The 18,085-nt window shown below is 33.3% G+C and overlaps 1 protein-coding gene across 3 annotated transcripts in view; it reads left to right on the top strand.

Annotated features, from left to right (window-relative positions):
- Nipbl (NIPBL cohesin loading factor) overlaps positions 1-18,085 on the top strand; it is a 173,611-nt gene that overhangs the window by 75,885 nt on the left and 79,641 nt on the right. For all 3 annotated transcript variants that reach the window (XM_042261454.2, XM_042261453.2, XM_076551803.1), the window contains exons 4-9: positions 473-600; positions 4,072-4,171; positions 4,836-4,987; positions 11,139-11,299; positions 12,008-12,104; positions 14,234-14,860. In XM_042261454.2, the coding sequence (XP_042117388.1) occupies positions 473-600; positions 4,072-4,171; positions 4,836-4,987; positions 11,139-11,299; positions 12,008-12,104; positions 14,234-14,860 (1,265 nt within the window). The remainder of the gene's footprint in view (positions 1-472; positions 601-4,071; positions 4,172-4,835; positions 4,988-11,138; positions 11,300-12,007; positions 12,105-14,233; positions 14,861-18,085) is intronic.

Consider the following 18,085-nt stretch of genomic DNA (forward strand, 5'->3'; position numbering starts at 1 on the left):
ATCACATAACCTGTACATCTTCTTTTAATCAAGATGGCAACATTGTTTATTTCATTGGGAGAACAATTCCAAGAAAGTCACACTTACTCATGTTCAGACATAAGGGGAACTCAAAATATCAAGTCCAATTAGTAGCTTCTTAACATTATCATCACTTCCTTATCTTTTAATTATTGAATAATATGTAATAGACTCAGCTTTTCCTTCTTAAAATTAATATGAACATTCTTAAATAAACTTGTTGTTCTGTAAATTTATGGTTTCAGCTTTCCTTTCCCGTGCCCTAGAAAAACAAAGTATGGGGGTGTTGTCTCTAGACTCGCCTCTCTGTTATTTCTAAGAATTTCTTTTCTTCTGGGGAGTGCATCTTTGAAAATCTGTGCCTTGGTCCTACTGAAGTATATGTTTTTATTCTGTAAGTCTTCTTAGGAAATCAATCATGGTTATATATATATTTTTTTTTCAATGCCAGAGAACTGAAAGATAACCTTGGCAGTGATGACCCAGAAGGTGATATACCAGTCTTGTTGCAGGCCGTCCTGGCAAGGAGTCCTAACGTTTTCAGGGAGAAAAGCATGCAGAACAGATATGTACAAAGTGGTGAGGTTCTTTTTTATAGTGCATTTTCGTAAATCCTGTTTCAGAACTTGTTTTACACATGATTAAATTCAAGTGTCTATAACTATCTGGCTTCTCACCTACAAATGTCTGTTTGTATTTTAAATCAAGCCAAGAGGGAGAAGGAAACTTAATAATATTCTTGTGGTGTGATATGTAATTAAATTCCTTGGGAATTAAAACTTTGAGTTTGTTTGTTTTTTTTTTTAAGGTATCTTGAAATGCATTTATTAAAGTGAGCTTTAGAAATTTTGCTTTTAGAAAATCATAGTAAGTTTGGAAGAAATCTTTCAGAAATAAAAATATATGAAAAGCTTTTGAGCATGTATTTTATAGATATATTACTGTTTTTAGTAATGATGTTCATGATTATCTATGAATTAACTTGTTGCCATGATTATCTATGAATTGACTTAATACTCATTTTTGCCTTATTAGTAAAAGTTAGTTTATATTATTAGTAATAAAACTTTGATTTATTCTAAGTATTATAAGGGATGTTAGATTTTAATACCCATCACAAATACAATTGTTAACTGGTACTTAAAAGCTAGAGAGCTTTGTCTTCTGGAATTGATCTATGTTTAGCAAGTCCAAGTCCATCCTTGGCTCTCAGGTTTAAACTAGAAATAATTTAGGTAATCATGGAAGGTTCAAGTTAGCTAATTGGTTTCATTCTGGTTTACTTATCACCAATGTCTCCATGCAGCTCTCCCTTAGGTTTCTTAGTTCTTTTTCTGTATATGAATATTTTTGTATTTTTCTATGTGAATTGAAATTTTTTGTTTTATGTTGTTTGTTTTTGTTAAAGCAATTACATATTTCCTACTATTTCTCACAATTCATTTATGCTCCCCTTACCTCTCAGCAAGTTGAAAACAGATAGAAAGGGCATGCCGGCTGTGGATTTACCAGAACCAATAAATAGTTAGAGACAATAAGAATGATGAAAAGAAATAAAGCTATATGTTCTGAAAGTGCTGGAGTTAAAGGAGAATATGAAGTTAGTTGATTTAAAAAAAAGTAGGAAACTGGAGAAATGGGCCAGAAGTGAATTAAAAGCATATATGATTCTTTGTTTCTTACCTTGGTTGTTTTTAACTTCGTTTCCAAGGGATTGAACACCCTCTTCTGGCTTCTGCAGGCAGCTTCATTCAAATGTACATAATCTACACACAAAAACACATGCATCAACTATTTTTTAAAATAAGAATAAAACTCTAAAAGAAGGCCTAATAGAATTAATAATTTAAGAGAATATAAATATAATCTTAGATAAGTAAAATCATCCAAGGATACTAATACTATAGTTTTGTAATCTATATTTTTAAGTATGAATTTGGATAATAAATCGCTGTAATGAAAGTTTTACAGTATTCATTTTAAGTTACGTATTTCATTTAATTTTGCATATATTTTTAGTTAAAAGTTATAATTACTATAGTTGCTACGTATCCTGTTTTGTGAAAAGATAAAGTAGAATTTTTAAAGTAATTTGTTAATGCTGTTGTCATTTTTAAAAGCAGTTTTCATAAGACAAGGTTTAAAATTTGTAAAGGTTCATTTATGTGGATTTGTATTTTGTTGTGGGTATGTGCATATGCTGGTGTACATGTGCGTGTACACGTGTCACAGCCATCACTTTGCATCTTTTATATTTTGAGGCAGACCTTAACTGAACCGGAAGCTCCTCAACTTTAGGCTAGCTGACTCCTGAGTCAGGAACTCACCTGTGTTCATTCCCTTTACCACCTAGCGCAGTGCTAGAGTTAGCAACTTTTTATGTGGGTTCTGGGGCTCTAAACTCACCCTCATATTTGTGTAGCAGAACAAGTACTTTACCAAGGGAGCCATCTTCCAGCCTTAAGAAGGGAACTGTTTGTTGCTAAATGTCAATGTGATTCGCACCAAACTCTACTATATATGCAAGTCACTATAATCATAGTTCTTTAGAACTTTGGGGTAATCAGAAAGAGCTGTTCCAATTTTATGCCCCTTTAAATGATCATTATTTTCAAACTAGTAATTTCAGCTTTGCCCGAGTGATGACTGCTAATTGAGAGGGAGAAATTTTTTAAGTCTTGTCTTATGGTATCGCTTTCCCCATTCAACAACAATAAAAGGCAATCAGGAATACTATTATAGTCATTAAATTATTAAGTTGTGGAATGAAATTACTTTGTACTGACATTCACATTTTTAGTAGTAGTCTTTGAGGTGGTCTTGAGCCCTAACCTCACTCTGCTACTGATTGCAGAAGTCTAGTCTCTCTGTAGGGGACTGGCAAATCAACATACATACCTTCTGTTTGAATATGTCTGATGAAAGGCATTTTTCACGTCACCAGCAAGAAATAAAATTTAAATATTAATTTGACTGCAGTTCCCAGAAGTCATATAAGAAAATCAAAGTTAGTTGCATAATTTTATCTATTATTTAACTGAATTTTTCTGCTGCTTCTTTATAACAAAATGCCATTTGTGTATCAATCAAGAAGCAATGTCCTGCTCTAAAACAAATAGAAGAATCCAAAAGCTGGAGCTAGAGAGATGCTCAGTGGTTAAACACTTGTGGCTTTTATAGAGGATCCAGGTTTGGACCCGAGCATCCACATGGTTGCTGACAGCTGTCTAATTTCTGTTCCAGGAAATCCAGTGTCCTCTTCTGGCCTCCAAGGGGACCTGGCACAATGTGGTACACATATGTATATGTAGGCAGACTCTCATACATATAAAATAAAAATAAACTAAAAAAAAAGAAGGAAAATGAAAGCTATTCTTGTGTTTTCATTTACTAATAAAATATTCTTTTAATCCTTACTAAGTAACAAAAAGTTATTTTAGAAGAAGAAATATGACATCATGCTTTGTTAATAGAGTTTTGGATGGAAATTGCAGGAACTCAAACTTTTGGTCCATAGTTAAATTAATAATAAAACCTAGGTGTGAAACAATTAACTTTGTGAAATTAAGTTTCTAAGCACAGGAGAGGTATATGCTAAAAAAAATTTTTTTTACAAAGTAACAATAATAATAAACTAGTTAAAGGCCTATAGTAAAAGAAAGTATATAGAATTTTGACAAAAACTATATGAAATGATTTTAAAATTCTTCTTTGTTTTAAGGCTAAAAGCTAACAGGATATGTATGTAAAGTTGGGGGTGTAGGTCAGTGTTTGAACACCCACCTAGTGTGTATGATGGATGGCCTGTGTCAGTCCCTAGCTCTATAAAAATCGTTAGCATCATCTCTCTTTCCAGTACTATATAGTATTAAAATTATGTTTTTATGAAATTGTTTGTGCTTGAAATTTAGTTTGCCTAGTAGCTGTATATTGCTTCCCCAAAACAAAATCATTTCTGGAAGAAAGGAACTTTTAAATGTTTTTAAAAGAATGAGTTAACTCTTTATTGTAAGAAGAAAATAATACTTAGTGTTTTTATCTATTGCACAGGAATGATGATGTCTCAGTATAAACTTTCTCAGAATTCCATGCACAGTAGTCCTGCATCTTCCAATTACCAACAAACCACTATCTCACATAGCCCCTCCAGGTAAATAGACAGATATATATGTCACTTATTAAATAGTGTATTCTGTGGTGAGTGATTATGCCTCTGAATACCAAGGATATACATTTAAATTTATATATAAATGAATTATATATAAATAAGTAGTTCCATTCTTAGTTGTGCTCATGAACATTCACCTAAAAATGTTACATGTGGAATTACTATAATATATTAATTAAAGGAACTACTATATTATTAAGTGAATTTCACATAGGAAAAGTTTGATAAAATAAATGATGTGTTTGGGGTGGTACTGTAGCTCACTGGTAAAGTGCTTATCTAATATGTACAAGCCCTGGGTTCAGTGGCTTAATTCCCAGCAGCACTGCCATCTAAAAAAAGAAAAAGTAATGTGTTTGATGTAAGTTTTCATAACAAAATTTGGAAAAAAAACTTTAAGAGTCATAGATTAGTATTCCTAAATAGAATGGTGATTTTTATGTAGTAAAAGAGGTGAATTTTTAATTATTTGATGTGACTCATATTATGGATGCGAATAATTTATGTGTTATTTTGCTGTTTTTCTGTATGTGTAAATTTTATTATATATAAATTGGAGTTCAAAGAACGTTGTCACAGTTAATTCTCAAGGAATAGCCTGTTCATTTCTTTTCCTGATATACTTCATTTGGGTTTTGGGTTTTAGCCGGTTTGTGCCACCACAGACAAGCTCTGGGAACAGATTTATGCCACAACAAAACAGCCCAGTGCCTAGTCCATATGCCCCACAGAGCCCTGCAGGATACATGCCATATTCCCATCCTTCAAGTTACACAACACACCCACAGATGCAGCAAGGTAAGAAAGTTGGTTGTTATTAATGTAATTATTGGAGATACCTAAATAACTATAATTCCAAACAAGCTCATTTAAAAAATAATTTTTAAGCATAAACTAAAATAATGTACACTTTGTTGAAAAAAATTTTTAACTGTGGCTTAAATTGTTTTAAACACATTAAATTTATTTTTTCGTGATTTATCATTGAAGTAAATAGGGCATTGCCATTGAGTCTTTGATTAGGTTACTATGTAGTTAAGTTTTGTTATGAAATTAAGAACTTTTAATTGAGTTCCTTCTTACGGTATCATTTTATTTTATATTTATGATTAAAGAAAATTAGAGGTTTTGATACAGAATTTTCTGAGTTGAATTACTATTCTCAGTTTATTGCCAGTTCTCAATATTGTATGTTTCTATCTATTGCCTTTTAAAGATTATACTGTCTCATGACTACTAAATAATTTATTAGCAGTACAAATTCTTATACTCTTTAAATAAGTGTTTAAGTGTTTAAATATGGCAGAAATTTTCAATAAAAAAGCAGAACAAATATCTGTGTTTTTGTTTCCCATAATTATTACCAAATTATAAATACTATTGTAAGTCATTAGTTTCTATATATGTGATGGTGACTATATTGTTATTGCTGTTATTATTGTTATTATTATGTATAAAGCCAAAACTTACTTTATTTGAATTTTAATTACAAACTTTTAATTTAGTCATCTATCAAAACAGTCAATTTCTAGTTTCCAAAACTAGATAAAATATTGTATAGAGATCATTTTACACTAACTTGAAGAGAAACTTGAAGGCAGTTACATATTTGAAATATGTATTGAATTTAATATGAGTGCTGAACATACATATATATATATAGTATTAATGTTTGCTATGTAATAGTATAAACTGGCACACAATGACATTGGGAACATTTTAAATGTAATTAGTCAAAGGACAAATACCTTAAGAGCACTTTTAACACATAAACAGTCATGTACATAGGTGTGTATGTGGGAAAGCACATCATTTTATACTCAAATACTGAGGATGTTGGGTGGTAGGTCCTCCTCCCCTTTTATGAGCAAAAAGATTCATTTTTCAAAACCAATCAAAAGAAAAAAATGTTTTAAGGCCCTGTTCTGTCATGAGTCATTCCTTAGAATGCTCAGATAAAACATCACTCTGGTTTTTCTCTACCTAGATATTACTCTGGCACAGGGTATATGGTAAGTCAGTAGGACAGAAAAGAATTGGAGATAGGGAAGTTTAGAGTTTGAGAAAGATAACATTTAAAACATTTTCAAGGCCGGGCGGTGGTGGCGCACGCCTTTAATCCCAGCACTCGGGAGGCAGAGGCAGGCGGATCTCTGTGAGTTCGAGGCCAGCCTGGTCTCCAAAGCGAGTTCCAGGAAAGGCGCAAAGCTACACAGAGAAACCTTGTCTCGAAAAACCAAAAAAAAAAAAAAAAAAAAAAAAAAAAAAAAAAAAAAACATTTTCAATTTCATATTAAAAATTTAACAATGCAAAATAAAAATGCCATGCCTATGAGCCTTTCTTCAGCATCTTCCAAGGAAGATTTTTTCTTTTAAGTCAGTACTCACTAGAATATTTCGCTTATAAAACTTAGTTTCTAACATCATCCAGTACACAAGCTGTATTTCATTTTCACCTGTTTTGTCATGAATATGTTCTAACCTACTTTCTTTTTCAAGGTATAATCTAGTTTCTTGAATGTTGTATTTGTTTTTTATCTCTTTTGACTTTTCCTTCTTTGAGACAAGTGTAGGTCAGGCTGGCCTTGAATCCCTGATCTTCCTACCATAGGGTCTTTGGTGCTGGAATGTACATGTAGGCACTACCACACCCAATTCAGCTCTCAATCTAAACAGTTCTGTACTTTTTTTTCTTCATCATACTAATTTTGCTTTGTTTTATGTAATACTAGCAGTTCAATGTATGGTCTCGTGTGCACTAAACACACACCCCACTGAACCACAGTTAGCCTTTCGTTGTTATTCTGAGACAGAATCTAAGCTACTCAAACTGTCACTAAACTTGCTCTGTTCCCTAAGCAAGCTTTGAACTGCCTTCCTCTTGAGTAACTGGATTGCAGGTCTATAGACTAGGCTTGGCTCTGATTGGTGTGTGGTGGAGAATTAGCAGTCTTATCTCATATTCTAGACTTTACTGTTTTCTCATAGTATGGCTTGTTTGTTTTCATATTCTTTAAATTTTCTATCAGCTAGGAAATACATTTTATAGGATTTATTTTTTGTATGTATTTTTATAAGGATATCCCATAAATGATGTATACTTCGTCATATATTACATCTGGAAATACACAGGGCCCAGTGGTCCACTTAGTTATAGGTTTTTGGTGGTACCATCTGATGTGTTCACTGATTTAAATACAGTATGTAATTTTTTAAACTTTGTAATTACGAAATGCTCTGGGTTGATACTGCAAATATCCTATTTTCTAGTAATCTTATAGAGAGATCATCATACAGTGATTGTGTTTTTAAGATTTTTTTTATTTTTTTATTTTTTTATTTTTTTTTTGGTTTTTCGAGATAGGGTTTCTCTGTGTAGCTTTGCGCCTTTCCTGGAACTCACTTGGTAGTCCAGGCTGGCCTCGAACTCACAGAGATCCGCCTGCCTCTGCCTCCCAAGTGCTGGGATTAAAGGCATGCGCCACCACCGCCCGGCCTTAAGATTTTTTTATACTGTTATTGGAATGTTGTAATAGTTTTAATTTTCATTCAAAAGGTGTCACATTGAAATCACTGTGTAAGAATGACTTAATAATCTATACAACAAAAATACAAATTTTTAGTAGAGATTGAGAAAAACCTGTTTATGAGCAAATTGAACATCTAGATTTGAAAAAAGAGATAAATTTCTTTATCAGAACATAAATATGTGATTACATAAGTATATATTATATATGCAATATATTGTTTATATACTAAGGTATGTAAAATTATTAGTATATTGTGTGTGTGCATATTCTATATATAGTGTCAAGAGCAAGACAAAAATTAACTTATAAACTAAAAATAGGCAATTTATTAAACAGCCAACAAATACAGAAAAGTTTAACAGATATTCAACATAATTAACTTGAAGTAATGAGAAAACAAATATAGTGTAAATTGAAATAAAATTTATATTAAATTGGTAGATGTATTACATTTTTAATAGGGATAAGAGTTTATACAAATTTTTGTATAAACTGGAGAGCAGTTTGCATAGTTTATACATTATTTACCTCACTCAGTAGGTTAAAACTTCCTTAAAAGGGGCTAAGGAATAAAACACCTTTTTTTTATTAGGTTTCCAGAGCATTTAATGAAGAGTTAATCAAATATTTAACCATTTTGTCAAAAAAAGAAATATATTAACACTTTCCCAACTTATTTATAAAATTAAATAATAACTAAATTCCAGAAACAGGTGAGGAGGAAGAGTATGATCCTGTTATAGTACATGTTCATGGAAACAAAATTCTAAAAGGTTAGGCAGTCGGTGTTCTCAATCTTTACGACAAAATTGGATATATATTAGGAATTTGTGGACTGCTTAAAGTATATAATTATTGCAATTCAAATTGATAGGGGCAAGGGGATCTCCTTAGCAAGGGCCAAAATAAAATTCAAAACAATTTTATTCATTATTTTAAAACTATTACTGAATGATAATAAATTGGTACAGCTTTATACTGCTATAGGATGTCTAATGGTGTCAACTTAGGAATATTTTTCTTTAAATCATGTGTCACACATGAGAACCTGTAGTTACCACTCTAACATAGTGAGCAATGGGTATACTAGACAATAGAGGAGAAGTATATGACCTCTCTACATATCTAATTTCAATGTGTAGATAGACATATGTTCATATGTGTGCATGTGAAAAGAAGAAATGAAATGTTAGTTTGGTTATAGAACTATCTTGGTGAAAACTCAAAAGATGCTACAGAAAAGATATTACGTTTAATAAAAGCATTTTTGTAGTCCCTGAGTATATTATTAGAAATGAAATTAACCATATTTTACATACCAATAAGCAATTACAGATACTGTTTTAACTATCTGTAGCACTCCTAAAGAAAACTGCAAGATGTCTTATAATTAGGGAAAGATGTCTATTACCTTTGTTAACAACATGATAAAATGTAAAATTGTGCTGCCCTCATAGATATAAGAATATTGAGGTAAAGATTACTTTTTCCAAATCTATGAACTCAGTATAACATAACCAGAAATTTGAAGCAGAGTATATTGTGAAACTGAGCCAACTTCTAAAAATTCCTATGAAACAAATCTAAGAATAGGCAGGGCATTTTTTTTTTTAATTTCTTTCGTCTTTTGATGTTATAAAATTACATCACTTCCCCTTCCCTTTCCTTCCTCTAAATCCTCCTATATATGCCTCCTTGGTCACATTCAAATTCATGGCCTCTTTTGCGGGGGTTATTCTGTTTTGTTCTGGTTTCTGATTTTTCTTTTCTTTTTTCTTTTTCCTTTTTTTTTGAGAGAGGATCTTTCTATGTTGCCATAGCTGTACTAGAACTCACTCTGTAGACCAGGCTGGCCTCTAATTCACAGAGATCCACCTGCCTCTGCCTCTCAAGTGCTGGGATTAAAGGCGTGAATTATCACATCCAACTGGCCTCTCTTTTGGATAGGATAGTTTTTAAAAGGAATATTGTATAGCTCAATATAACAGGAACTAAATTTGTTGTACTGTTAGTACGGACATGGAAAAGTAATGCATGCTAAAGCACAGTGTGATCAAGTGTCTAGAAACAGACCCATAAAGCAAATGAAAATTTCATACATATCTTAATTAGGAATAAGATAATTAGATACTAGGTAGTATATAATTGTATATGATAATAAGGGGATATTATTTGTTTACTTATGCTGAGACAGTTGGGAAAGAAAGCATAATTGGGTAGTTTACCCATAATATACTTAAAAATAAATTTAATTTTTATAAAACTTGTTAAAGTGTAGAAAACTTTTCTATGACTTTGTGGTGGTAAGGAGGGAATATGAGTGGCAGTATAAATGAGTCTAAGCTTTGATGCTGATTAAGAAATGTAAACTAAAATGACTATCAAGAATATTTTTCACCCTCAGTAACAAATTACTGGCAAGTATATAAAGCATTGGGAATTTTCACATACTGCTGATGAATTAAGTAATTTGTAAAGTTATTTGAAAATATTCAGAAAGACTTACAAATGTGTATAACTTGTAATTTTATTCACTGGTCTAAGTCTTTAAAGTTAGAGACACATTTATAAAAAGACTCATCTATATATCATAAACAGTAATGCCCAGTAGTTTAAGTAATCCAACTGTTCCAATATACAAATGGATAAATACATTTTGTATATTATACAGCACAATATATGTAATTGTTTATTCAATATAAATGAGCTTAAGATTGCATATATAAGAATGGAAAAAATCGCAGCATAATATCTAACTAAAAGGAAGTTATGTGCCTGGAATTCATGAAGCCCTGGATTCTGTCCCCAGCACTGCATAAAACTAGGTGTGTTGGCACAGGCTTGTAATCCCAACATCTAGGAGGTAGAGTAAGGAATACCAGAAACTCACAGAAATTCTCAGCTACATAGCAAGTTTGAGGCCATCCTGTCTGAAAAATGAAAAACAAGATGGAAGTGGATTTATAAATGGACCATTTAGAGCATTATATTCAAAACAGTACTTATGTATTATTTGAGAATGTTTGTTTACAATAAAATATAAAAATATAGATGCATAAATAGAGTGTTATAAACCCAAACTATTCTTTCCTATGGAATAAAGAGAGAAGAGAATAGAGAAAACACAAATATAGAGAGCTTTACCCATGTCTCTGGTGTTACACTTCTTTTAAAAATGGATCTGAATGACTTCTATCATAGTGTTAAGATTTGTAGTCAATGTTTGTAGTTTTGTTGAGCTTTTAGCTTGATACGGGATCCTAAGTAGCCCATGCTGGCTTCAAACTTGCAGTGTATCTAAGGCTCAGTGGGTAAATGTTCATTATATTCTTTATAATTTCTGTATGCTTAAAATATTCTTGTAATTGTTTTCTAAGAATTCTAGTTAATTTTTATATTTTTAAAATGTTTTATTCCAGCATCGGTATCAAGTCCTATTGTTGCCGGTGGCTTGAGAAACATCCATGATAACAAAGTTTCTGGTCCATTATCTGGCAACTCAGCTAATCATCATGCTGATAACCCTAGACATGGCTCAAGTGACGACTACCTACACATGGTGCACAGGCTAAGTAGTGATGTATGTAATGTACTAGTTATGAATGCGGTAATGGCTGGTATCTGTCTTATAGCCCAGCATTTTCATGGCACAGGTGAAGGATATCTACTCTACTTTTAGATTATACTAGATTCTGAGAATCTACGTATGAACACCATACCTAGAGCTTAATCCATAGAGCAGGATTAAATTTCAGTTTTAATTTAATAGTGCTTATACCAAAATATTCTTTCAAGTAGCAAACTTTTGTTCATATTTGGCTTTTTTTCTTTCAAAGATATATTCAAACTTCTCCCTTCCTCATATTTAACATTTTCTCATTAAAATATTTTGCATATTAGAACTTTTCTTACTTGGATGTCACTGCACTTTTATGTAAACTGCCTATGTCTAAAGATAACAGAGATGACAGCAGACTCTGCTCTCAAGACGTTTACAGCCACGGAGAGTCCTCTTCCCATCTCTCTTTTATAGAAAGCAAACCAAGTGGAGCACGCTCATAATGTCAGTTTTCTTTATTCATTGCCGTGCATAGGGTGTTGATTCTTTTGGATACAATTTCAATTCTTCTAAGATATACCATGAAGAAAACAGGAAAGTGCAGAAGAATTATACTGTTGAATTTCAACACTTTACCTGTCAGTAATTTATGTCTCTCCTAGTTCTCTTTAAGATTTCCATAATGCATCTCCTAGCATTCAAGATAGAAATTTTATATTTTATTTTTAGGATGGCGATTCTTCAACAATGAGGAATGCTGCATCCTTTCCCTTGAGGTCTCCGCAGCCAGTGTGTTCCCCTGCTGGAAGTGATGGAACTCCTAAAGGTATCATTTTAACCATAATTTCCTTCTGTGTAGTTCATATTTCAAGCAGATCTAGACCAAGTATCTAGATATTTAAGTCTGTTCCAATTTATTTAAGTTGTTCATCTTTGTATTTGCTAAATCCCAATAAACTCTCATAGTATTCTTAGGTATATACAGTATCATTCTCACTAGTAAATCCAATGGCCCATTCACAGTCATAACCTTCTTACCCTCTCTTAAATGTTTGAACTGTTTAATCAGATCTATCTGTCCACCTCCTGAAAAAACTTACTTCATGTTGAACTGGCTTAGCTGGCTTTCCTCCTGCTCTTTGCATTGGCTTTTTTTGTTTGTTTGTTTTGTTTTGTTTTTTGTTTTTTGTTTTTTTTTTGGTTTTTTTTTTTTTTTGGTTTTTTTGACTTTAATGCATCTCTACAGGCTCTTTTTTTTTTTTCTTTACTCCCTTTTCAAGATTTCTATCACTAGAAATCAGTGTCCCCACTGTACTTTTTACCTTTTGACCTTTAATCCCAACACTAGGTTCTAGATTCTAAGCCAGCCTAGGCTACATGGTGAGACCCTGTCTTTTAGCAAAAAGGTAGTAAAGCTGGGCGGTGGTAGTGCACACCTTTAATCCCAGCATTCAGGAGGCAAAGACAGGCAGATCTTTATGAGTTCGAGGCCATCCAGGGCTACACAGAGAGAGAAGAAAGAAAAAAGATAGTAGAGTAGTAAGTTCAAGAGAGTTAAAAATGTGTCATTTCCTTGTCAGTTTCTGATATGGGCTGATCTGCTCCATGTGGTAAAGCATTTTTTTGCAGATGATGTTCCAACTCAAGGACATTCTTTATAAAGTAGAGGCTGAACCCATCTCTTCAAGGTTTGTCACCAGATGTTGACTAGATTCTCCAGGGAGAGAGAGAACAAGAATGAAAAGGAAATAGGCAAGAATGATAAAAAGACAAGAGTGAGAAAGCTGCAGTGTGGAAGGTTTTAGTTCTGTACATGTGTACATTTTGAAGGATTACAAAACCCAGGTTCCAGAGAAGAAAACCTCCAGGATACTCTATTTTTATTTGTAGATTAGCCATCACAGTTAGAGACTTATCATTCAAGGTTTGTCAGGATAAGAAGGGATAACAAGGAATAGATAGTTCATCTAAATAACCATCTTGCTTTTCTTCTGACCCTTAGGGGAAGATGGATGATGGGTAGATAGATAAATGATAGAAAACTTCAAATTGAAGCAGCTTAAACAATATCATAAATACATTATACATCAAAAGCCTAAATTTCATTTTATCAGGTTGTTTTCCAACTAGTCTTAAAATATTAGTGTATTGTCAGTTATTTTTATTTGATTTTAAGGTAAATTGTTGAAATTTGAAGCTTTTTCTAAAGTATATGCAATTTGCCACATAAACTTGAAGCAAAAGAGCATCATAGTACCTGTAAGAGTACAGACAGAAAAATCTGATCCATAGCTTTTCATGCTTGCAAGCTATTTAACTTTATAAAAAATTTCTTTTTAGCAAAACTGTGGGACAATAATTATTGGAGGATTTATTAAGGCAACTCCACATAGTTAAAAGGGAGGTTTATTTGGGGGTAACTTAAAACAAGTAAAGAGAGAGGTTACAGGATTCAGGAAAGGTGAGGTGCAGTCCAACAGTGTTCTCTGGAAAACTCTGCTCAGTCTACATCCAGGAACCAAGAGAGCCTCAGGGGCAGGCCATAGGTAGGCGTGACAGTTACCGGAAGCCTCAGTGGGGATAGTACTTCCAGGTCAAAGCTGGAACTGCTACCCACTACAAATAATCTCAAGAACTTTCTTTAAAACAAATGAATTAATCGAACATGGTGGTATACACAGGTAATTGGAGCGTTAGAGAGCTCATGGCAATATCAGGAATTCTAAGTCAGTGTTGGTTTCCTAGCAAGTTCAGGGCCAACCTGGAGAGCTTGAGTCTTTGTCTCGAAGATTAAGTGAAGTAGTATATGAAATATCTTTTATAGTTCAAACTGCAGTCCCAAAGTACCTTGGATTAGATGATTTCTTAATATTTGGTCCAACTTAACTATGTTACCACTTAATATTTTTATTACACTAAGATAAAATGTGTGTTTCTGCTGAATTGTTTTTCTAGGATCAAGACCACCCTTAATTCTACAATCTCAGTCTTTACCTTGTTCATCACCTCGAGATGTTCCTCCAGATATCTTGCTAGATTCTCCAGAGAGAAAACAAAAAAAGCAAAAGAAAATGAAATTAGGCAAGGATGAAAAAGACCAGAATGAGAAAGCTGCAATGTATGATATAATTAGTTCTCCAACCAAGGACTCTACTAAACTTACGTTAAGACTTTCTCGTGTAAAATCTTCAGATATGGACCAGCAAGAGGATATGCTATCTGGTATGGAAAATAGCACTGTTTCAGAAAATGATATTCCTTTTAATGTGCAGTATCCAGGACAGACTTCAAAAACACCCATTACTCCACAGGACGTAAACCGCCCACTTAATGCTGCTCAGTGTTTGTCGCAGCAAGAACAAACAGCATTCCTTCCAGCAAATCAAGTGCCTGTTTTACAACAGAACACTTCCGCTGCTACAAAACAGCCACAGACTTCTGTAGTGCAGAATCAGCAACAGGCGTCACAACAGGGGCCCATATATGACGAAGTGGAATTGGATGCACTGGCTGAAATTGAGCGGATAGAGAGAGAATCAGCCATTGAAAGGGAGCGCTTCTCAAAGGAAGTTCAAGATAAAGGTAAGAGATCTCTTTACAACTTCCACATCAGGCACGTGTACGGTTAATCCTTATGTCTTCTCCTGTGTGAATTCTATTCATTATCTGAAAACTATATCAGATTTGGTAGTTCTGTACTATAGATTATCAATTATGAACTATATGATTTTATTTCCTTTTTTCTACTAAAATAAGCATTACTGTTTCAATGTTACACTTATTTTCTCTAAGTTATGCTAACAGAATTGTACACCATCTTTATTTTTTTCTGCAAAAACAAGGGTCATTACCATTGAATTATTTTAAAGCAGGTACAAACAAGGTGTGATGGCTGATGCCTGCAATTTCAGTACTTGGGAGGCAGAAGTCAAAGGATTGCTGAAAGTTGGAAGCCAGGCTGTGCTTTCTAGTGAGGTTGCTGCCAGCTGGGCTGCAGAGTGAGACCCTGTCTCAGAAAACCAACAACAATAAAAACAATAGTACAAAGTGGGTATATCTAAGGGAAATTTATGTGTATATTTATTAAGCAGTTACATATTCCATTTGGTTTAGAATCCTTCGTTTTGATAATGCAAAGTTTTTATAGTAAATTTTAGAAAGTTTTAAGCTAATATTAAATAGCAAACCCTAAGGATCAAAGAACTTTGGATGGTGATTACAGTGAAGTGTCCCTTTTATCAGACTAGTATAGAGTAGGGCACAGTTTGAAGATATACCTATGTTATGAGCTTTTTGGCTTACTTCATCCTTCATAACCAAATAAAAGTAAGTCTTGCCAGGCAGTGGTGGCGCATACTTTTAATCCCAGGACTTGGGAGGCAGAGGCAGAGGCAGGTGGATCTCTGTGAATTCAAGGCCAGCCCCGTCTGTAGAGTGAGTTCTGGGACAGCCAGGCTGTTACACAGAGAAACCATGTCTCAAAACAGCAACAACAACAACAACAACAACAACAACAAAAACCTAAGTCTCTAGTGCTTAATTATTTGGCAAATGCTAGGTACAAAATCTCTTAAAATTTTTAGGCAAGATACATGAGTTACTGAATTGCTAGTATAATTTATGAATTTGATATCTTTACAAATGTGTGTATACATCTGATTATCCAAATGTAAAGCATGCTTTATAGTTCAGTTTTACTTCTTGATATTGAATAGAGTTCATTTTGCCTATCTATTATATGACAGGCTCATCACTAAATAGCTGTGTTCTACTCTAAGAAATATGCTGAAGGTTCATGTTATCTCTTCTGTCATGAGGAATTTTTAGCATTGTTGAAAAAGTAGTCTATATTTAGCAAGTATTATACTGTAGTACTGGCAGAGTAAATCATAAATAGAAACCATAGTCTTTATTTTACTGGTTAGAAAACTGGAGTCTTTTACAGGTTTGTTTGGTGTTTTGTTTTGTTTTTGCCTTTTGAAATGTTGATCGTAAACCTTTGTTAAAGATACAGTGTTGCTGATTCTTCATTTGTGATGGGAGTTTCAGTATAGGTTGTAATGTGCATTGTACTCTCAGCCTTTATAGAAATTGTGCATGTTATTTAGCTTTCTTTATGATATTGGTCTGCACAAAATTTGTGACTACTATGACAGTTTTGAAACAACTGCTCGAAATTGTTACTGGCTAACGAGAAATAGTAGTAGAGTAGAGGACTGAATTTCTGTGTGACATTTCACACAGATTCTGCTTGGAAAAAAGAGGGGAGGTAGATTTTTTTTTTTTTTTTTTAAGTGGAATGAGGGGCTTAAGAGATGACTTGGTGGATAAGAACACGCTATGTTCTTGTAAAGGACTGGAGTTTGGTCCTCAGCACTCCTCATATCTGGCCGCTCACAAATGCCTGTAAGTACAGCTCTAGGGGGCCAGTGCCCTCTTCTGTCCTCTGCAGGCAATTGCATACATGTGCACAGACACACACATAAACAAAAGGAAGATGAATCTGTTTTTAAAGAGTGCAGTGAAAAGCTAGAGAGTGGCTCAGCGGTTAGGCATACTTGTTCTTTCAGAGGACACAGGTTTGATTCCCAGCACCCACATGTGGCTCACAACTCTCCGTAACTCTAGTTCCATGCACTCTGATGCCCCCTTCTGACCTCGGCAGGGACCAGGCAAACTCATAGTACAAAGACATAACATTCAAGCAGAACACATAAAGTAAAATACATATTTTTAAAAGCGGAGTGAGAATGAAGGTAATTGTACTAGGCATAATTTTGCTTACTAATAAACTTATTTCTTACCCCTAACTTACTTGGGAGAATAAAAGCAATTAGAATTTATAATTCTTCCAGAAATTTGTAATACATATTTTACTTGGAATCACTTAAATAGTTTTCTCCATAATCTGTGATTATGTAGCTATAACAAATTTAACTGAACCTGAGAGGACAAAGCTAGCATACAGTTTTAGTGAAAGTTCATATACATTCTGTGACTATAAAGATTAAGTAGATCTTACTAACTGCATATTACAGTTGCTATTTTTAAGTTGTTTTCTGATGTCAGTTCCTATTATGTCATACATAAGTTATGTGGAGATTTGGAGAGATTAAAATTATGTATTATGGTATTCCATGGTTGTGCATAAAGTTAGAAGTAAAAGTGTAATTCTTGTAGAGTGGTGGTTTTGCTAAGTGAGCACTGGAAAGATAAAATAGTCACTTGAAATTAAATCATCATTTTAACCATTATTTTGATGTTTTCAAACTAAATTCTAAAGTTAGCTTTTAATGTGTTCTAGAATATGGCTCTGAGAACTTTCTGTTGTATCACTGGTAACAAGGAGCACACTGAACTACTTGTCTAGTTTTGTTGCATACCTTTTTTAGGGTTTGAGTTGTTTGCCATGACATTTGTTATGAAAAAAAGATTTCTGTCAAAAAAAAAATAAAAACCAAAACCCTATATCTTATAATTAAGAATAGAAGCTGATAACTGGAATTCAAGAAAAGAAATAGATTAGTCTTAATATTCTGCATATGTTGTAGTTAAGCCTAACATTACCTGGCTCTACACATAAGCAAAAATGCTTTCCTGGATGCTGGATATTTATGTTCCTTTGCCTGTTCTTTCTTTGGACATTCATAAATATATGCACTAAAAGACTAATTGCAAACTAATGTTACATTATTCCCAAAAATAAGTTTCTCTCTATCTGCCTTGCTCATATTTGTAGCATCTGTAATTGTATACATTAATTTTAAAAACCTGTTCATCTTTGCTTCTAGGATGACCTATCAGGAT

This window comes from Peromyscus maniculatus, chromosome 15 (genome assembly GCF_049852395.1).
Source record: "Peromyscus maniculatus bairdii isolate BWxNUB_F1_BW_parent chromosome 15, HU_Pman_BW_mat_3.1, whole genome shotgun sequence".
NCBI classification, from domain to species: Eukaryota; Metazoa; Chordata; class Mammalia; order Rodentia; family Cricetidae; genus Peromyscus; species Peromyscus maniculatus.